This window comes from Polistes dominula, unplaced genomic scaffold (genome assembly GCF_049000335.1).
Source record: "Polistes dominula isolate Pdom_NZ unplaced genomic scaffold, Pdom_raw_medaka contig_77, whole genome shotgun sequence".
NCBI classification, from domain to species: domain Eukaryota; kingdom Metazoa; phylum Arthropoda; class Insecta; order Hymenoptera; family Vespidae; genus Polistes; species Polistes dominula.
The window spans coordinates 5826749-5850409 of NW_028301152.1; the positions used below are offsets into that span (position 1 = coordinate 5826749).

At 29.9% G+C, this 23661-nt stretch overlaps 2 protein-coding genes across 3 annotated transcripts in view; one reads left to right on the top strand and one right to left on the bottom strand.

Annotated features, from left to right (window-relative positions):
- The window catches only part of LOC107064331 (uncharacterized), a 29625-nt gene extending 25932 nt beyond the window's left edge, over window positions 1-3693 (top strand). For both annotated transcript variants that reach the window (XM_015316944.2, XM_089178375.1), the window contains exon 8: window positions 149-3693. In XM_015316944.2, the coding sequence (XP_015172430.2) occupies window positions 149-1874 (1726 nt within the window). In that variant the 3' untranslated portion in view covers window positions 1875-3693. The remainder of the gene's footprint in view (window positions 1-148) is intronic.
- Window positions 2945-23274, bottom strand: LOC107064332 (uncharacterized). The gene is made up of 3 exons (XM_015316946.2): window positions 22525-23274; window positions 9367-9591; window positions 2945-6366 (listed from the first exon to the last, which is right to left on the bottom strand). Exons 1-3 carry the CDS (start codon window positions 22610-22612, stop codon window positions 6191-6193), a joined length of 489 nt encoding a protein of 162 aa, XP_015172432.1. The 5' UTR covers window positions 22613-23274; the 3' UTR covers window positions 2945-6190.
- Window positions 23275-23661: the final 387 nt, after the last annotated feature.

Consider the following 23661-nt stretch of genomic DNA (forward strand, 5'->3'; position numbering starts at 1 on the left):
AACAACAAAGCTAAACTATTTACTAGGCTATTTTTCGAATGAATCAAGCACCATATTGATTTAAGAATAAATCATTGAATCGTCATATCATCATGCGATTTTATTAATCTTCATAAAAAGTAAATAAAAACGTGATTTTTAATTACAGAATTCGATATCGCGAGGATGAAGACGATATACGACCCAGGAAGCATCCCGATCGCTCGAGAGACCGTTACTACGAAAGGGAACGAGAAAGGGATCGTAGTTTGGAGCGTAGTAGAGATCGATCGGTTGATCGTGGAAAGGATCTCTCCGCTCCGAGATCCTTGGATCGCGATCGTGTAAGATATCAAGACGCTGACAGAATTGAGAGACCGTATTCTTCGAATCGACCTCTAGAAAGGGAAAAAGACAATAGACCAACAACAGACGAGAAATCTCGATCGTCCTTCAGATCGAAAGATTTATCAGATAGTACAGAGACATCTAGAAGACCTATCTCAACGACGAGTACGACGTGCATGCCGGAAATGCCGGTGGTGCACGAAGTAAAACCGGAAACAAAACAAATGCCTGTAGATCGTTTCGAAAGACCGGAACGTCCAACGAGACCACCTCAGTCGCATAACACCAACAATAATAACAATGGTGCTCGGGTATCATTCGAAGAGAAAGAAGAAAATCTTGATGAGAAATCTATTAAGCCGCCTCCTCATTATACAATCTACCAAGAACGAGATCAAGAAGAAGAAGAGGAACAAGATCATCGAAACCCTCAATTGCCACAACATCATGCATCATCTTACTCGGATGAATACTCTTCGGAGTATTATGACGAACCGGAGGATCCACCAATTCCTCCCCCAAGAACAACCGTACGTATCGTCAAGAGACCATTTTTACCATCACGTGGTGGAGTTCCTAATCCTAGAGGACTCTCACCGGTTGGTTCGAAAGCACCGAGAAGAGAGGATGACAGAAGCACGGAAAGAACGAGTCTGCAACATCAACAACAACATGAAGAAAACCACAAAAGTTATTATGTTCCTGAGCAGGAAAGCAAACGAATTAATCAGGATGGTAAACGCGAAGAAGAGAAGCTAACGTATGACGCTTACAAAGTAATTCAAAGCGATCTCCAACAAAAACAAAGACAGGAAGAATATGATATAACTATAGCCAGACCGATATTACGTAGACCTGTTGAAAGACAACGCGAAGATGAAGAAACGAAATCTTTAGAATTAAATCCTATACCTAAAACACCTTCCACCGAATCTTATGAAAAAATTCAGAAAACACTTGACCTAGGAGTGCCGACGAGTAACAACAAGTGGTCTACCGAACAATTTATTAGTAACAAAGAAAACAACGATGGTATAATACCAACGTCTTCGGGATCACCAGTTCGTAACAAAAGCAGACAACCCGTCACCGAAACTTCCAATCTCTATAGCTCGACTTACAAAGATGAAGACATCAACGAGCAACCTTCTGGACCAAGTAGTTACCGAGTGAAACAAAGGATAAATGAGGTGACGCATAAACTTCAGGATATTCCGGATAGCGAGTATGACGTCACGCTAAATGATGCCCTGACACCGACATTAAATCAAGAAGCCAATTTACCGAGTGGTTTCGTTTTGCCTCTTCACAGACAACTCAGTAGAGACACGATCTTGCAACCGTCCGAAGACAATTACAAAATCTCCAGACCAATCGGCCAGCAACAACAAAAGCCGTTTGTACCGAGTCCTCAGTACGATCCAGCACCAGCTGTCTCAAACGAAAGACAACGAACTGTTTATTACAGAACACCGGAATCAATTCCATACAGTGGACAACATTATAGACAACAAAGTGGACCTTGGCAAGATTATACCGGTTATTAAAGAGATACTCGTCGTAAAAGAGGGATAAAAATTGGAAGAAAAATGGGAAGAAAATCGATCACAGAGTAAATTCAAAGATTTCCCAAGTATTCGTTTAAGTTCCCAATGTTAACTGTTCACATACGAAGGTTCTCGTGAGAGATTGGTTCGTGATAAGAGGAATTATATGTGGATGGATATTACGTAAGATTTAGCGGTTTCTTTGATGTCTTTCATTTCGATTAACTACACAATATGAAAAAGAAATATCGTAAAATAATGTTCAATACAGAATTAAACGGTTAGCAATAAGGAAAAAAAAAACAAAAATTAGATTATACTGCGTGAAATGTTGCAGAAAAAGCGTTCTTTTCTTTTCCTATTTTTTTTTATTTATGCAAGGTTGCCGAAAATCAAATTATTATATTAAAAACATTTCAAGTAAAAAATAATTTTAAATCGTCGCTCCTATAGAATTAAAACGATACATTTCTTTTATCAAACAAAGTAGTCGATCTAACTATATTAGTGAAATTTTATATTTTTTAAACGATCCCTACAACAATGTGCATGAAATAAAAAACCTCATCTAATACGATTTAGTTGCCTATCAACGAATTTATTTTCTAAACTACGATAACTTTTGAGATTTCTTTCACGCGGCCTCAATTATTATTTTTTCTAGAGACGTTAAGATAACATAGAAAATATAATCGACAATGAGAGAGACCTTTTGGCCTTCATCTCGTCGATTAAACTTGTAAATACACGTACGATTATCGATATCCTCTCGAATTAAATTATTTCTTAAGAGCGATAAATAATATAGTTTTCTCCTATAAAAATGTTACTTACACGTATCAATTCGTTAAATAAAATTATAATATATTAGATGTTAGAGCGAACACAGTGAACTTCCTGAGTGTATATCTTACATCATGATAATAATGTAAATTATATTATCGATACTTGCGTACAACATAAACAAATATAAAAAGGAATTTCATTCAAGTATTCGTCATTTGATACCTTCAAACAGCATCCTTAACTATATTTATAACGATCACTTTTTTTTCAAGCAAGACAGTGAATTAATTTAGTAAGAAGTTCGAAAATGTTTATTATTATAGTACAAATGAAATAATTTACGTAACGAAATATTATTAGGCGCTCTCCACAAATATCAATGAACAATCTGTAGGTCCGAAAATATAAAATATACCTTACAATTAAAACAGTGAGCGCATACCTTTGGAACCAAATGAATTTTATATATAAGACTTACACATAATTATAATATTATTCAAATGCGGAGAAGTATATTAAAAATATCTGTATTACGCCACACGTTAATAATGAAAAAATTTATGAATACCGAGCTTGTGCTGAAAAAAATAGTGTATCAGTCAACAACAGACGTCCGTTAAAATAATTTACATCACAGAGTTAAAATGACAACTTACTAAAAAAAACCACGGATACACAAAATATACGACATCTTATTCTTAAAAAGAATCAATGAAAGCTCAAAACTAAGCAATTGTAAGATTATCTCGACGAAATACGGATAAATAATACTGTGACAAGTATATAACATATTTCAAGGAAAATTTGCGTATACGTGGCTATTGCTAAAAACAGTTAACAGTTACGATATACAGTCAAATCACTGCGATGCGACATTGACAACAACGTGATAGATGCGCGACACAACAAATAAACAAAAGAATCATCAAGTAATTCATTGATCTTATTACAGAACATATGTTGCGGCAAATAGATTACTTAAAAATAATAATATAATAATAATAATAATAATAATAAAATAATTAATAATTATTAATAATATAATAGTAATTCGCAGGTATCATTCGTACATACTAAAGTTTAAACTTGCGAACTATAAAAATATTAAATCTTGCCGTGATGCAGACAAATTCGCTTTCACTCTGCGCATAATAGCCAGAATTTGTATCTATTTTACTTATAGTGCGTAGTTCTGTACAAAAATGATAGAGTACAAGAATAGGTTACACGCGTATATATGTATGTATACGTATATATATGTAAATATATAAAAGGTGAGTCGCGGTAAATCTTAAATGGTAATTTTACCATTTGAGATTTCTCGGTTATTTTTTATTTTATAGAACAAATATTAAGGGATAAAGTTACTCTATTGAACAAATTTCTCCAGGGTCTATATTAAATTTATAGGTCATTGATATATATTTTTTTAAAAAATCTATGATTTCTTCTGTACGAAATGATTTTTTATACTTTACTGAATAAAAAAATACTTTAATACAACGTCGGAAGATAATAAGTTCCCATAATGTGAATATTAACATATTCAGGATTATATTTTTCACAACTGCAACAATGCATGTGCATGTGCATTTACGAAAAGAATAAAATTGTAAATATGTAGTCCACCATAAACCGTTTAGTTTACTTTTTTAACATTTTTATATCATTCAGAAAGGCAAGAACAATCAATTCGTACATAAAAAATCATAAGGTTCCGTTTAAAAAAATACCGATAAAACATTCGTCCCATTGTCAGATGTACTCTTGCAATAACTTAGTTGACCCTGATCATTGTTTTCCGCAAAAACAAAAATAACGAAATTATTTATGTGACAATAATTATTTACTCAGCCTATATGCTGGTACATCTCTCTCTAGTACGAATATATATAAATATATATATACGCAGAAATATATAAACTTACATATATATAATTATACATATCATATGTGTAAATGTAATATGTCGCAAGTGCTTCACAATTATTATTTGTGAGCGGAAGCTCATGCACCTCAAGAATATAATCTTCCTCTAGATTAAAATATAGGACACGATTCATTGGCAAGAGTATACGGCCGCGATTGTTAAAGAAGAATATTTACAAATTTTTCTTATTATATTACAGAGAAAAAGACATTGAGCACGATTATGAAATTCAATATCATTTTGGTATAAATGCAGGTGTTCCCATATGTCTTGTAATTTGAAAGATAACTCCATCCATGCTTTTTCTTTTTTTCTCGTTTACTTTTTTATTTTTTATTTTAGAATATCATTTTACACCGTCCGTTCGACAAGGGACCAAATACTAATCTCAAATTCACGGATTCTTTGGTAAACGACGACAACGTTTTAAGACACATCGTTGTAAATCACCCGAATTTAGAATTATTCTCCAAGAAATAAGACTTTATGAGAGAACAATTAATCAATCGAACGTAACGCGATTGTTATAAAAACAAAGTTGTTAGCTACGATATTGTAAACAAAATAGGCTCAATTTATATACACGAAGGAGAATAATAATTTGCTAAAAAAGTTGAAGTACATTTAACAAATTTTTCAGAATTTAATATTCGATAAGATTGAATGCAATATACTACTTCAAAAAATATGGCCAATTCCGTTACATACTTCTCATTCATCGCGTTACTAAATAAAGAATTCACAATCATATCGAAAATGATAGATAACAATATTCGATACGATTCTATTATAGATTTCATTTTGTCTATATAGTGCATATAGAGTATATATAATTATACTCTACATATGCATACATATATATATATTTTAATATCGAAATAAAATTTACTTTGACGAACTTACTAATATCAATATAAAAAATCATGCACCCAATATATAATAGTATATCTTAACGAGAATATCAAATACGCATTTCGTCGCATTGCACCCACTCAAAATTTAATATACACATATATTCCTTTGTGTTTCTATATGTATGTGTGTGTATGTATGTGTGTATGTGTGTATGTGTATATATATATATACTTTTTATAAATATAGATATAGCTGCACTTGAATGAGAAACGAGTATTCACTAGTTAAAAAGAATTTTTAAAAATGCCATTAACAGTGTACTTAGCCATGAGAAAAGGCACGTACCACTAACGTTAACAAAAGTATCGAAAATCGTTACTCGTTCAAGTACTTCTTTACATTTGGCTTTTCGATTTGTTTCACCTACTATGTTCAATCGTTGTTACTCGATCGAAAATCTCCTTCTTCTCATTATGTATAATAAAATATACGGAGAAAAATTCGTTTAAGAGAGCAACATACAAGACGTACGTATAAAGAAACGATATTTACTTTGTTGAGACGATCGGAAAATTCAATTCTGAAATACTTGAATATTCTGATCGTCGATCAATAGATAGATATATATATTTCATTATGCGAGCAGGTGCGTCTCGATTGATCGTTCTTTTTTTTTTCTTTTTACACATTTATTCTCCTTTCTTACTCTTCTTTTTCTTATTTTCCAAACATTTGTCGTCTCTTCTTACGCTATCGGAGGATCATCGTCGTCATCATCATCTCTTGTGACTAGGACGTTGCCGTAATTTTGCCGGTATTGTCGAAATCGTTGGACCCATCTGTACCGTCTTGCGCCGAAGTATAATGCGACAGCGATTATTATGAGAAAGGTTGGTATCAAGAGCCCAGCTACTGAACTACCTGCAATACAAATATTATATTAGCTTATGTAAGATATAATTTATAAATATTTGATAATCTTATATATGTTTAACAGTAAATTTTAACCGAGCTTCATATATACCTATTTCTACTACAACGAATTAAATGATCCATTTTCAAAAAGTCATATATTTTACCATGTATGTATAGCAAAAAATATACCATTTATGCAATAAGAATTTTTGATTCACCAAATAATACAATAATTAATAAAAAAAAATTCCTCCAAAAAATTAATAATCGGTCATTTGACTGGTCATGGTACGTTTAGTGTTAAACGTAATGCTTTGTTTGTGATGTAACATATTGGAACGACACGCTGGCACATTTTTTTACGATATTTTTAATGTTTCAAAAGCGAATAAAAGCTTTATGAATCACTATAAAATTTTATTTAATTATATGATGTATTTATAATTTTATTTTATATTTGAGCTTGTCTAACGTAAGACCGTGTTTTTAAACATGACCAATCGTAAAACATTCGATTTAAAAAACTGAAAGTGATCTACATATATTAAAACTAATTTAATTAAATTATATTTTATTTTTATATAGTAAATGATTTTTAAATTATTTAAAGTCGTCATGTTACTAGAGTTACCATGTATAAATAACTTTTTGCCACATCAATTTACTCCACAAAAGAAAAGTAAACAAAATTGATTAAGTTACATATATTGTTATATTATTTTTTATTTAAGGATCACAATAATTGTTTTCATTTTATGGCATTAAAGGTACTAATTTTTTTAAACAGATTTACTTTAAATATTAGGAAAAGTTAAATGTTAATCCAACACTTTGAGAGTAAAATTGGTAGAAATTCTAAAAACGAAGTTAATCGCTTTGACCTAGAAACAAGTAATATGCGTGACACCGTTGATTGGTTCTTTTAATTTAATGTATCACATATATATGACGTATAATCTAACGATAATTTTTTTTTTATCTATAGACCAGTGACACATAAATATGACATTTATTTACAATCCTTTGTTTACTTATTTAGTAATCTGTATGAGACATATTTTATAAAACTTTTGCAAGAAAAACATGAGCTGTAACTTTCCAGCTAGACTGTGGTAGCTAACGTGATAAAAGAACCTACTGAAAGTGTGAAAAAAAAAGAATGGTTCATTCCGTGTTAAACAAATCCGATGCACAATGATTCATATTCGTTATTTATACATTGTGATTATATAAAAAATATATATATTAGGACTTTGAATAAGTTCTCGCTGTTTTTTTACAAAATAAAAACTTCATTTAAAATATAAGGAACAAAAACGATTTATTGAAAGTATTGCCCATCACTAGAGACCATTTTCTCCCATCATTCTGGCAGTATATGAATTCCACGTTGGAAAAACGACATGTCTTTTGAGGCTATCCAAGAATCGACCCATTTTTTAACTTCTTCGTAAGAATGAAAACGCTGGTCAGCTAAGCCATGTGCCATCGAACGGAATAGGTGAAAATCGGAAGGGACTATGTCAGGTGAATACGGTGGGTGGGGTAGAACTTCCCATCGAAGCGTTTCCAGGTAGGTTTTCACTGGTTTTGCAACATGAGGCCGAGCGTTGTCATGTAACAAAATCACTTTGTCGTGTCTCTTCTCGTATAACAGCCGTTTTTCTTTTAGGGCTTGACTCAAACGCATCAATTGAAATCGATAGCGATTCCCCGTGATATTCTCATTCGGTTTGAGCAGCTCATAATAAATTACACCCTGCTGATCCCACCAAATTCAGGGAGGAAGCTTCGAACCATGGATATTTGGTTTTGCTGACGATGTTGATGCATGGCCAGGCTTACCCCATAATTTTCTACGCTTTGGATTATCATAGTGTATCCATTTTTCATCGCCAGTCACGATACGGTGCAACAAACCTTTTCTTTTCTGCCGTTGAAGTAGTAGTTCACACGTGACAAAACGTCGTACGATGTCTCTTGGCTTCAATTCATATGGCACCAAATGTCCTTGCTTCTGGATCATTCCTAACATTTTTAAACGTTTTGAAACAGTTGACTCATCAACTTGAAATGTTTTTCCAAGTTCTGCTAGCGTCTGAGATCGGTCTTCATCGAGTAATTCCTCCAATTCTCTTACCTCTCGTTACCATTCGAAATTTCAAGCACGGAGTACTGCTATTGCCATCTTTAATGAAACAGTGAGAACTTATTCAAGATCCTAATTTATATATTGAGGAATAAATAAAAAATTGATTTTACGACTTATTTTATAATATAAATATTAATTATACGAAATAAATTATAATATCAATTTTTTCATTTTCTGAAAGTCTAGTGTTATAATTACCGACACATATATGTGTAGAAAAATAATATTAATTTTGATTGAATAATATAAATCTTGATTATATCAAACTGGAGCTATAATATATATATATATTTTATACCAGTTGCTATTAACTATAATTAATATATATATATATTAATAATATATATAATAAATATATATAGTATAATATTAATTATACTATATATATTTTATACCAGTTATTATATACCAGTTACAGATATAAAAATAATATATATATATAATATAACTTTTCGGAAATACCCTATGAACTTTTCGGAATTAACCTATATATGTATATAGGTTATTCTTATATGAAAAGTTCGTAGGTCCGTTATAACGAGACATGATCAAGTGCACGCGTACTTTGCGAAAATTCAGAATCAATTTTCTCGAAAACAAAGCCTCAAACGAAAGATTTTTATTCTATATTTTCGATTTATTTTTTCATGCAGAATCATCCCCTTTTCGCTTGTACTACCAGTTACAAATCACCCTGTATATATATATATATATATATATATATATTATAATACATAAATTAAAGGACAACGAAACTTAATAAAAATGGAACATTTTAATGGCGACCTTTCAAGCATTGTTTTTCTTCTCATTTTATCTGATAAAAAAAGTAATAAGATTGTAAAAGATCATACCCCCTGATTCTTCTTTATGATCTGGTCTAACGGTTGGTGTATTGACTGTAGGCTGCGATACACTAGGCCTGCACTCATCATCATCTGCGAACTCGTAACCTTGTAAGCATTGACACACCCCTTTTATTTGGTCATTCTTCTTTTCCTCTATGCATCTTTGATTAATGCCGCACGATACCTCCGCGTCCGAAGAAATGCACGACCTTGATCGTTTGGTGTCGTTACCTGTTAAAGAGAGTTGCCATAAGTGATGACTTTAAACGGAGAGACAGGTCAGCCTTCCACTTCAACTTTCAATGACCACATCCGTATAGATTTTCTCTCTTTTACCGTTTTTCAATTATACCCGGTGAGTCAGCTACTTGTACATTTTTCCTAATCATTTATTTTTTTCAACTACAGATCTAATAAAAATTTGGTAATTTTAACGTATCCTATCATCATCCTTTTTTCATGTAACGACAAAAATATTGACAAATAAACTATTTACATGCCAAATCGATAAACTCCACAGAACAAATAGTAGTTTAACAATTAATATATATTTTCGTATCATTTATTAGAGATATAAAACTAGAGATAGGGATATAAGGGATATAAAAACTATTCTAATTTAATAATATTAAGCTAAATTATTAAAGAAATTTATTTTAAAAGTTAAAAAGTTAAATATTAATAATATAATTTTTACCAATTCTTTAAATAAAATCTATTACTTTGATTTATGAATAGATTAAATGATTGACCAGACTGATTGACTTTTCTTTTTAATAATACGACAACGATATAACACCTTTCCGTTCATATTAATACGCAACGATGATAATATAATAGGTAGATATTACATATAACGAGGATACACAATAAAAAGATTCACACTTAAAATAATACCTAACTAAACGGATAGAGAAATAAGTCGTCGTATTATTCGATTCAACATAGAGGGGTCTTACAAATCACGATATCATTGTTTTATTATTATTATTATTATTATTATTATTATTATTATTATTATTATTATTATCACTATCATCGGTAAAATAGATTCATACACGAAGATTACTCGTCGCTAGTTACAGCAAAAGGCGAGAATATTGGCACAAATAGCATATTATGTGTTATATAGTCCATACATATATACTTAAATACATAAGTGAACGCATATAGGATGTTCAAAACGGTTGGGATCAAATTTATACTACGTATTACTGAAGTCAAATAAATAAAAATAAAGAAGTTCCTATAAACAGATATCTGAAAATTTCTAATTCAAATATTCAAGACAATATTTCAAATATTTCATGTATAAGAGCACTTATAAGCCATATTATTAATGAGATAATAATGTATATGTGTAATATATTTAATTAGGATATAGCGTGCACATTTACTTTTATAAGTTTAGTATGAAATTCCATAAAAATGTCTACTTAATTGCTAAATAATTGCAACGAGTGTTGGCTTAATCATAGTTCAGAAGTTACTGTACTGAATTTTTTGATATAAAGTTAGTTTTCTATAATAAATGATCCCGTCGGAGTATGGAAATTTAATATTTCATATATGTATGTGTATGTGTATGCGTGTTAAATATAAAGTTTTATCAATGAAATAAGCATATGTTTAGCACGATCATAAAAATGTTTAAATCAAAATTTTCCTAAAATGCTTAATTATTTCGTGTAAAACGTTCATGAATTAAATAAATTATACACTTTAACAGTAATATGTAAATAGTATAATACATCGTACATAAAATCATACGATGTGTGAAAATCATTATTCTCTAGAGCAGGACACACTTTATAGCCGAAATTAGAATTCTGCAAACTGATTTAATCTTACAATCCAAAGAACTTCAAAAAAATTTATAGAAATACATTAATCGAGAAAAATATTCCAATATAACCAAATATTGCTATTGTTTGGAATCAACATATTTATGCGAATCAGCTATTTCATATTTAAAGTTCACGAAGATTAAACAACGTTCCTTACTTACTAATTTCTCATACTAAAAATTCCCTATCATTATTTTTGTCTGAATATACACCAAATTATGAATGGTTAGGTAAACACATTAGATGTAAAAAATTTCCCACTAATCATATTGTAAGAAAAAAAGATTTAATCTGATATGTTTTCTACGGTTTCTTTCTAACTAATAAATATAAATAAAACATCATATTTTGGTCATGATGTTTTATTTATATTAATTAATTGCCAGCTATTAGTATATAAGACATATTTTTGAATGTGTTAAAAATGGCAAGGCTTTAGTAGGTAGATCGTAAAATATTTTTAAGACAAAAAAGCGATCGTATATATGTATTCATTTGGGTAAGTAAAAGAGAAGGAAGTCAGATACCGAAAGGTTAATGAATAACACCATTTAAACTTTCTCTCTCTGTCTATCTGTCTGTCTTCTAAAGAACGAGCGGGGGTGTCTGAACGTAATAGAGATGCCTTATTCGTTTTTAACGAAAGAAATAAAAATAAAAAAATAAAAAAAAGAATCTGTTAAAAGTGAAAGACAAAACTTGTAGTTAGTTAGTTTTAGGAAGTTACTTATTTACTTACTTACTTGTATGTGTTTTTATGAATTCATAGTCATGTTAGGAAATACAAGCACGATAACGAGTCTTGTAGATAGTAACAATAATAACAATAAGAACACGTCAGCGAAGGAAATAGTCGTTTTCATCCATCCAGCCAAGCAAGTAGTGAATAAAAGTCTAAACACGAAGGGTAGAGAGAGCAATTGAAAGCAAGCGGCACAAAACTCTTTTTCTAGTTAATTTATCTAAGAGGAGAAGCCGGAGGTCAATCGACTTGATACGTATCGTTATAACAAAGAGAAAATAGAAGAGAAAGGAAAAGAGAAAGAGAGAGAAGAAATGAAGCTTTTCAATGATAGAAAGAGAAAGAGAAAGAAATCGATAATTTCATATTTTTGTTTCCATAAAACTGCTATCTATAATATTATGTACATATATATTACATGCATTCGTTAAAACTTAGAACTTATCATATTTAAGTCACTGGTAGATAGAGACAGGATGTGCTTCTACATACATTTAAATAAGTTTCAAATAAATTTCTTTATATTTCTTTTTTTGGATTCGTAATGAAAAAAGTATTTGCCAGATAAAATTTATTTGTATTTTTTATGTGAAATATTCCATCAGAATAAAACATATAGTTTCCGACTAAAAAAAAAAAAGTTCACTTTGAAATGACTTTGAGACCTTCTCTCAAATAAAAAATAATAAATATTATATTATATCTATCTTGAAATCATAATTCTTGTTTAAATAATTATTTTCTCAAAAATTTCGTGTTATCGATTTAAAAAGTTCTAACATTTTATTCGGAAGATCCATTATTTATTACAATATAATATTAATATACTTATGTAACTATTTGTAAGAGTTCAAGAAGATATTGTTACATAGATAATTATTATTTTAATTAAATACATTTAAATTAATTTAATTACATTCATTATTTATATTTAATATTACATACTTAAATTATATAATAATTTTATATTGATAAAACAAAGAAAATATATGTAAATATATTTTTAAATGTGTGACTTGAAAGTTGTATAATATTATAGAAGGTTACGTACATATTAGAAATGTGAAAAAATTTAAAATTAAGGAATAAGTTATTTTCGTATATAAATTCGTAATTGTTTAAAATGTTTAATAAACTATATATATATAGAACTCAACTATCAATTGCTACGTTTGTTATACTACTGCAACGGTCTTGGAACGTGTTAGGAGTAATAACACTTAAAATTCGACACGTCACGAGCGATATTCAAATGCCGCACCGGAAACGCGAACGTGATTAAGCGCGTGGACTTTAATCCTATCGTTACAATGTTGACTAGGGCCACCGAATGAACGAAGAACGAGAATGAGATAAAGAAAAAGGAAAAAAATAAAGAGAAGAATATCTCATAAGTAAAAAAAAGTAAATGAGTAAAATTAGTTCATATCATTTTATACCTTAACGTGAAGAAACCACGCGAAGGAGAACTCAAGGACGAGAGCTTAATGAGGGTTAAAATAAAGAAACGGAAACGACGCCGTCACGGCACGCGATCGAGAAACGATTAGAATGTGAAATTCCCGCTAAAGCGGGGATTCTCCTAAGAATCTTGGGAATCGACTACTATTATTATAAAAGAATATAATTTATCGTTCATCGAACGCTTCCGTGATATCGATCGGTCTTATCCTCGATCATGGGAACAAATTGATTCTCTATATATTATACCAAAGAGATGGGTATTATGCGAAATATTCAACATTATTTTAATTCGTACAAATAAGTAGTCTGACTGAACACGTTTACGTATTACGAAAATTTTCAATCTTTATTTTCGATGTTACGTAAATTATAAGTTTATAATATTATTCGTATGAATTTTTAAACGTTAACAAGGACACAATCGTTAATAAAAGGATCTTTTTACCTTGATAGAATTTTTGTTTTATGAATGACATAGGCGAAGAGATACGCGAAACTGCTCAATATTTTCGTTCAATCGAAACAAGCCGTGACGATGGCGAGATTGGCTGAATCAGTTAATTGAGACGAATTCGTTTTATCAAGTGGAATACGACGCTATAGAAAGGGAAAGGAGAGGGTTAAATATCGCCGAAGTTGAGTCAAGCAAATTAAGGGAGTTACTTTTGATTTAAATGATGTCATATTAATTCGATCAAAAAAACAGTCGACGTGACATCGTTACATTGATCCTTAAATCGATTTATTCTTTTACATTGGTCAGACTATTTAAACTTGTGACCTCCATTGATAGAGGAAAAATTTTACACGAGACTTTTCAAATCGATTCAATTATATTAATAAATATAAAAATAGTGCAAAATAGTATTTCATTTTGATTTTGAAACTAAATTCTAATTTATTCCTATTAACAATTTCGTTATTTTATATATGCTATTCGTAAAACTATATTTCTTTTTTTTTAATTTGTGCATCATAAATCTAAATAAATTGAAATTCATTTTGATTCTAGGATTTATAAGATTTTTTACATTCTGAAAAATACATCTCGATCACATCCTATATATATATATAAAATTTATTTTTATAAATATTTTAATAATTACGCATAATAAAAATATCAAAATTTTCTAGTTATCAATATACTTATATTTATACAATATAACAATGTATATCGCACGTAATTTTTAGGAACTGCAAATGAGAAGGAATTTACAAACGATAAGAAATATTAAATAATACAGAAAGCACTATTATTCATCAAAATCATTAAATTAATTTTCAGTCGACATTTATAAAAAGAATTATATACTTTGATTAGTATGAAGTTTTTTTCTTGAATATGGACGTTATATCTTGAAATGACCTTGGAAAAGAGAAACGCTCCGAGGCTAAAATCCCCAGCGTAACGAAATTCGCAAATTAGTGAATATCTCGTAATCAGCGCGTACACAGATATATACATATGTATGTATGTGCGTAAGTACGACGTCAATGGGAGAACAGAAAGGAAGCAAGTAGAAATTTTCCACGATAACGTAGCGAAAAGCGTTCCATTCATCTTAAACAAAGCTTTCCACGAAAAACAGGAAACCGATTGAGAAATCTTTTTATTTTATATTATATTGCAATGAATAGAAATTATTTTTCTTACACGATAAAAGCTTTATTATTCAAGTCACCATTATCTGAACGTTTTGTCATACCGACTATTTCTTTCTTCATGAAAACTTTCAATTTTTTATTCAGAGTATTTTTTTAATGACGAACAATGTTCTATTCTAAATAATTTAATATAAAATCGATCAACAATTGCAATGCACTAGGAATTAGATTTTACATAATTTAATGTACAAGAAAATGAAGAAGATTTGATGTTTAATTTCTCATTGTTATTTTAAACAACAAATTTGTTTTCCTTTGAACAGAAACGAGGACACGTCGGATCGTATAATTAGAGTTGAGCGACATGCAAAGATTATGCGAAGTGACAATTTTTCCGAGTCAATAGCTGATATAATGGCATTCAAAGGTATTATGTATTGTATCCATATGTGCATACACGTCTCTTCTAAACTCGTCTTACAAGATACTCGGAAGACTATTTATAACGATTTATTTAATGCTCGCCATTCGAATAAGATAATACAAAGAAGACTTTCTAATATTTGTCAAAAAAAAATAAATTATATTCCATGTTTTTATTAACAAAGCATCGTTAAATATAATTTGTTAATAAAATTATTATCTCGATATATAAACGATTTTTACTGGTTTGGCAATTTCTTTAATCAAATAAATGAACGAATTAAATTATCCAATAAAAGTAAATAATATAAAAACCTTATAAATTAAAACTCATAACATATTGACGAGATAAGCTTACCGATCGATCATTAAAGATAAATAATCAAATTTACATTCATTTTTAACATTTATATTATCTTATTTAAATCAGCTGGTACTTATCAAGACAAAATTTTTAAATATTGTAAATTAGTGTTTTTAATAAATTATCATATATACCATATTTATAATATTGGTCTTAATAAAAAGTTTCTTCGTATTTTAATGCAAAAGTTACACAAGTCTTTTTCATATTTTGTATACAGCTTTCTCCAATCATACTGCATCATATCCATAAACATCAGAAATTTTTTTACCAGTCTGAGTTGCATTCTTCTCTTTTTTGTAATAACATTTCGAAATGCATCGAATTTATTTTCACTCATTTTCAAGATATAATAATATTGAATCGAATAAACAAATGTTACAACTTTTTTTAATTACTCTATGATATGTCAGCTTCCAAACGCACGCAAGTATTGCAAGATCTGATAAATATTATCAGAGTTATGCAATATTACAGTCATCTAGTAAGGAAATATGAAGAAGCTTTTTACTCGACCTAATAAAATATTTATTATATACTTAAAATAAAATAGCTATCAGTATTTCAACTAAAATATTTATAAATATTATAAATAGATGATAAATAGTTAAAAATAATATCGATCAAATAAATAATATTACATTAACGAAACACGATTTGATACCGATACTTAATTATTAACTTAACGATAAGTTAGTACAATTTTTGCTGTGTTATTTACTTAGGTTAGAAAAAACCTACTGACTTATTGAACAAGTTAATATTTATGTTGATAAGATATTCTTATAGATCGACTATTTAACTCACAAAATCCTAACTATTAATTATTAAAAATACTGACTAAATAAATTAGAAGTAAGTGCTTACTATTATTTGCTAATTTGACGAAATATCAAATAATCAACGATGAAATATCATTTCTTCTAAAAAAACAACGTATCTTTGAGCTGCATATAAACAAAAATGTAAATTTCTACGATGACAACGATAAAGAATAAAGAAACAAATTTGATTGGATAAAAACGCGGAAATAAATGACAAGATGCAAAAAAAAAAATAAACTCTCGTTGTTAGATTATTATAGATGTGCATACAAACACATGAAGTATATTATCGTATTGAGTCATTTATCATCGATGAGCTGGCACCGTCCTTGTGAAAGTAAGTGTTACTGTCTCTGTCAACTTCCTTATTACATGTTATCAATTTTATATGCATACGTATAGAAATAATAAATTCGTAAGATTTCGATTAAAAATCAATACAACTAAAAAAAATGAAAAGAAAGAAAATGTAAAGTGATATTCAAGTACTATACAGTTTTTAATCAATATTTCAAAAGAAAAATATAAAAACTAACTTTTTATTTCATGACAATTCACTGAAAATAATCATAAAAGTGATATGAGTAAACAATCTAAATAAATAAATTTTATCGCTTTTTTCCTGTTTCATCAATCATAATAATGTGAAATGACAACAAGAAAAGACCATGACAACGGCAACAAAAATATATATTTATATGGTACCGAATAGAAATATCAATATTGACTCAATTTCCTCATAAAATCCTACATAAATTTGTAAAAAGGAAAAGTATTTTTTAAATATTTTTATAAAATATATCTCTTGAGTTTAACATGGAAATATATTATAAACCACGAAGATTAAAATTAGTGTACAATAATAAAAAAATGATAATAAATCCAGTTTTCAGATAGATATATTTTACAAACAAATTAAATAAAGATTCGTACTTCTTAAAAGTTTACAGAAAATGCTATAAGAAAATTAAGTTTATACCAATAAATTTATTCGACTTTTTCCATGCATAACACTTCGACCATTATCACAAATTCGTAATCAGTTTATCTTTTATAAACAATAAATCTATGCATAAATAATAAATTCTGCAAGTTTGAATAGTAATCGAAGCATTAAAAAAGACTTTTTTTGATTATTTAACATGTTTTTAGAATAATGAAAAATGAAAAAGAAAAACTTCAAAAAATTATAAAAAATAAAAGATTAGTCGTATAAGTATCAACGTATAACGAAGGAACGAATGTTGCTCGGAGCAAGTTGCGTCTCGATTTCTAGATTACAGAGTTTAGCTTGAAGCAAGTTTCGTTCGATCCGGCTTTTGAAGACCTTGAATCGTACAAGACACACCAGCTACTTGAAACTCGATCGAGTATCTTCGGAGGATACGATTTATCGTTACATAAATGAAAGCGCGTAGGACAGCAGTTGAAATAATAACTAAAGTTTCATTAAAACTACCCACACAACATGTCTCTTCTCGCCGGAAACAAGAACGTCGTGAAAGAAGATAATCGAAATGCGTGTGTTCGGCAGGAATTATTAAAAACACAAATTTTATATGATTTTAGTCGATTTAACCAAAAAGAAAAATGAACGGTTCCCAAATCAAAACAATTAACTTCCCATTGTAAAATATCCTCAAATTTTAATATCAAAGTATTTTACTGATGTTTAGTTTTATATTTTTTTTAATAAATAAATTTCTCATTTATGATAACGCTTAACACCAATAAACAAGAACAACTTGTACAATCTTACAATGATAAATTAGACGACAATGTTATATTGCTTTATTAATTTTCTCTACTTTTTATTTTGTGAAGTTAATTGATTTGATAATCAATGTTCGTAATTATCTGTTCTTATCTCATGTTGTAGTTTAAAAATCAATGTTCTGTTGGTCATGTGTGCTGTTTTATCAGATTTAATCTACGGATCTAATTTCAATTTCTTACTTTAACTACTCGCCTCTTGTAAATTCATTTACTACATAATTGAAATATTTAATTCTACTTTCTTTCATATTTAAAGAAAACAGTATAGTTATTCCAGGGTTTAACTAAACATTTCACGAATCAACGGATTTCATAAAATAACGCTAATGTATAAGATATCTAGAGGATGCAACTTGTATACTCAAAATCGAAGATATACTTGATATATATAGAGAATGCAACTTGTACACTCAAAGTCGAAGATATACTTGAAAGACAAGTCATTCCTCCCGTTGGTTTGGCGAGAAACGCCTTTCGTATTTCCATGAGGTTCCTTACGTAAGCGCAGATATTATTATAGCCGTCAATTCGTAAAAGGAACACCAGCGAAAGTTAGCAGAATTTATCTTCCTCTTCTCCCACTTTCGCGAGAAACATTCTCGTAAATGAAAGAGATACTAATAAAAAAGGAATAAAAAGGATGCGTGGCGCCTTACCAGCGTAACGAAGAACTACGACGTCACGATGTTAAACCAAGGCAAAAAACCAAAAAACAGGCAAATAAATAGAAGACAAATTCACGAAGGTAAAAGACAAAGGAGAATAAAGATCAAATATAAATCTATTTCTTTGTTGGTTTTTATGTTTATTGGATAAAATAAACGAAAGTTACCAAGGACCATGTATACTACATTGGATTGAGTAAAAAGTTTCTTCGTATTTTAATGCAAAAAAATAAAACAAGTTTTTCTTATATTTTGTATACAGCCTACTCCAAAAAGTTTAAAATTATTTTGTGGCTCGTGTTTAGTTTCTTATCAATATTATTACTGCTTTTTTCTATAATTTCGTTAACTTTTGTAATATAATTGATCGATCACAGAATGAGATGGTACATCTTTGATATAAAAATTGAAGACGCTTAAACCAGCTTTGTGTTATACGTACTGATAACTGCATCATGACTAATATAAACATTAGAAATTTTTTTAACAAAATAATTTTGAATTGAATAAACAAATATGATAACTTTATTTATTACTCTATGATACGTTACCTTTAACACACACGCAAATATTGTCAGATCCGATAAATATTACCAGAGTTATGTAATACTAAAGTCATCTATCAGGAAAATACGAAGAAACTTTTTACTTAATTCAATACATAACAGAGATTCAAGTGCGAAAATCAACATATTAAAATGACGGATACACTAGAGTTCCTTGGATAATATTAGGTTTCATTGCTATTTTTCCTAAGGTCTTTATGTAAGCTTTTTTAAGTAAAAATGATGAATTAATCTATCATGGTACTTTGGAAATGGCATAAATAAATGTAACCTTAATAAATTATTATCTATTTTATTTAAAAACATATCATCTATGGTTGACCAAAACTCAATTACAGTTTCCTTTTCCTTTTTATGAGAAAATTACTTTTTTGAATTTACTAGCCGTACTCTATAAAAAGTGTCAATAATAGTGCATGAAAGCATAAACAAAAATCATACTTTACTAAAACCCGATTTTTTCAATTAAACATTTATTTAACAACTAATAAGTCAGATTAGCATAGATATTAGTTAGTAACTTTTGACTAAACATAAAGAATGCATATTTAGGATTCCTATTCTCGAAGTTTCTCGCTATGAGCGGCTTGTCTGTTGTAACGTACTCGCTGAATAAAAGAAGTGTCGAAATTTCTACAACTAATGTTGCTTAGACGTTTCTTTGACTTAGACTTTATCAATAGATCAAATACAAACATTTACAAATATTGACAAACTTAAAGTTCAACCGATATCCTAGAATCTTCTAAATTACGAATTCTATTCTATGTGTATAAAAACTGTAAATATTGTATTACAAGAAAATATTGAATTGACAGTGATGCTATAAATACTCTTAATACTCACTACATTAACAATAAATGTTCAAAATATATGAATAAAATTATATCATATGACTCTTATTATCGAACAAGTTGCCTATTTTGGACTTAATATACAAGATATCGAACAGGAGTATCGGTAAAAAATAAATTTTCTTGTAACATCTTCATAAATGTAACGAAATTATGATTCTTTATTTAATTTGCTATATACTATTATACAGCAAACCATAGAGATTAACATGTTGAATGTGACGCCGATTTTGGTATACTTTCCGCTTAGGCGGCAAAAGACAATCACCAAGAGACAATCAGTAAGACCCACCCTGTCAAAACCAAAAGTCTACTGTCAGTCCCCAGGGACTGATGCCGCCTGTTCACTGTCAGTTCCAAAAGACTGACGTAGCAATCTACGTGTTAAATAAGTATACGACACGAACAAAATAGATTTAAATTGTTCGAAATATTTTCTAAGCAGAAAGGAGCCTTTACACATTTTTCATTATTTGTCTGTTTATCAATTTAATCACCATAGTTTACAATATAATTAAAATTTAAATTAAAAAAATCTATTTAAGAAGAAAAATTAAATAAAGAATCATACTTTTTACAAACTTACAAAGAACATTATAGAAAAATGTAGTCCTTATAAATACTTTTGTTCAACGCTGTATATATAATATATTTAAAGTCTTATTTTCAAACAAAAATAATTCATATTTTCAAAGTATCAAATAATATTTGAAATTTTAAGGCAAAAGTCCATTCCAAAACTTTTTTAGCTTTATGTTACTTGCCTGTAAGCCAAAGATTTCCTTATATCTTATCAGAAATGATAAGAAATTTTATGGAAATCGATTGAATATTTAAAAGCGAAAAATAAAATTAACTTCAGATAAAAATTCATGATAAAATAGAAAACTGATCGTATGTACGTAAAGATTAGGTAACAGTTAAACAAACGTGATATAAATTATTTGTTATTAATATAATTAAAAAACGACATTAAAATTAGTAGTTTTTTCTCCTAAATTAGTAGATAATCAAGGAGTACGTTTTACAGTGAAGAAAAGTTATACGCGTGAAAGAGAAAGTGAGAACGAGAAAGAGAGAGAAAGAAAGAGAAATCAACTTAGTCCACGTGCGAAGTGCGCGAAAACAAAAATTAAAACAGACGTCTTTAATCACCATGTTTCTAAAGATAAGAAATAAAGAGATAAAGAGTTAAGAAAAAAAGAAAAAGATCAACGTTTATACATTGTTTACGATCATTATCTAAATCCCGAAGTAAAAGAAAACAAGGGAAATGAACATTCGATATCAACTATCTTATTTTTAAAACAAACGACACGTAGAAAGATATTAAGCGACGTATGCAAGATGAAAGAAAGAGAAATAGAAAACGAAAGGAAACGAGATCGGCGAAGATGAATCAAACAACAAATGGAGCAAACGTTATATAGAAGAGTAATTAGTAACGATGATAAGAGTTAAAAAATTGGAGAAGAAAAAGGAAAGAAAGAGGAATAAAAGAAACTCTATTCGTTTCAATAGTATATGGAAGAAGCACGAAAATAGCTTTGGAATGGTTTGAGCGACTTTCGTCGAGACGACGACGAACGGCAAACGAACGGTAGTAGAAGGTTCCGAAATGTTGAAAGAGCAGAGCGAGGGGATTAACGAGTGTGAGAGAGAAAGGAAATACATAAAGGGAAAAAGAGAGAGGAAAAAGATCGTTCAGGCAGAAAAGGAGCCAGAGTACGAACAAACGAGCAAAATAGAAAGAGTGAGAGAGGGAGAGAAAAGAGTCGATGTGTAAAATGCGAGCGAGTAAAAGAGAGAGAGAGAGAGAGAGAGAAAGAGATAGGGGATAAGAGAGGGCGGAAGAAGACCATTGCGAGTCCACATTGGGGTGACCCAAGCGGCAATGTTCGGCCGGACGAAGTTAATTCGTGGCCCCGTCGGTCCGGTCGAGCAATAGCGAGGATTTGATTTTATCTCATAAAGAAAGAAAAAGAAACTGGGAAAAAAAATATTGTTGATTTAATATATTTTTGTATTTCTTACCTGGCAAACCGTAAACCGCCGCAGAAAGAGAGAGCAAAGCCACGACGACGAGGAGGCGGCGTAACGAGACGCTTCGTCCCCTTCGCATTTTTCCACTTGAAGCGCAACACCACCGGTTTCCTCCTTGTTGTGTTATCGTTTCTTTCTTTTTTCTTTCTTTCTGTCTTTTCGCTTCCTTCTTCTTATCGCTATCTAATTTTATAATTTTTTTTTTTGAGGATTTTTCAAGCACTGCGAATTGGCTTAAGTTGTGTTTTTTGTAACTTAATCACATAATAAACAAACGAAAAACGAATATGTGATACGCCGAATTAAACTCACAACGATAATACCACAAGTCAATTTCTCCCCTCTTTTATTATTTCCTTATTTATCGACGTGCGCACTTCTCGTTTGGCTTACGTCGTGAGGAAACGAGACAACTTGAAGAAAGACGAATGCCTCGAGTACGCGCGGCTAACTAAACTCGACCACGCGTGCGGGACGAGCTGACGAGCAACGTGAGTTGGAGGGGGAGAGAAGATACAGTCAACCAAGTGAATATATAGAGAGGGGAAGAAAGAAAGAAAGAGTGAGAGAGAGAGAGAGAAAGAAAAATAGAAGCAATTCGAAGGAGAGAGTTTTGTTATGTACGATCACTCTACAATTTCAATAAACACGCGTCGACCGGCTTGTCAATGTACACAGCCGGTCGGCACACTTTTGACAGATAGATGATTCCTCGCGCTGCCAAGACGCGCACGAGCATTTGTTATTAAGCGACCATTTGCAATAATCGAAGGCATTTAAGTTCTTCGAGAGATCGCCTTATTCTGACATGTTCTCGAATCCCAAACAGTGAAACATCGATAATCATCGATTGTCGAATCATATCGATGTTACGCATGTTCCCAAAATGCGCGCCATTTTTGAATTAGATCACTCCTCAATCATTTAAATATATCTCTATTTCCTTGATTATTTTTGGGGACAAAATTTTATTTGTATTTCGTAGATTCGTTTTTATAGCAGCATTACGATTTATGTCTTGCGTAAATCGAGATTAATCATTAATAGATTTTGAAATGAAGATTTATATTGTAAATTTGTTATAACTTTGGTTTTAGACCAATTTCTATTATATTATATATTATAGTC

Excerpts from the sequence above, each read along its gene's own strand:
- LOC107064332 (XM_015316946.2), bottom strand. The coding sequence starts at position 22,612 with ATGCGAAGGGGACGAAGCGTCTCGTTACGCCGCCTCCTCGTCGTCGTG. Across the intron at positions 9,592-22,524 it reads GGCGGTTTACGGTTTGCCAG|GTAACGACACCAAACGATCA; the intron begins GTAAGAAATACA and ends TCTCTTTAACAG. Across the intron at positions 6,367-9,366 it reads TCATAAAGAAGAATCAGGGG|GTAGTTCAGTAGCTGGGCTC; the intron begins GTATGATCTTTT and ends TTTGTATTGCAG.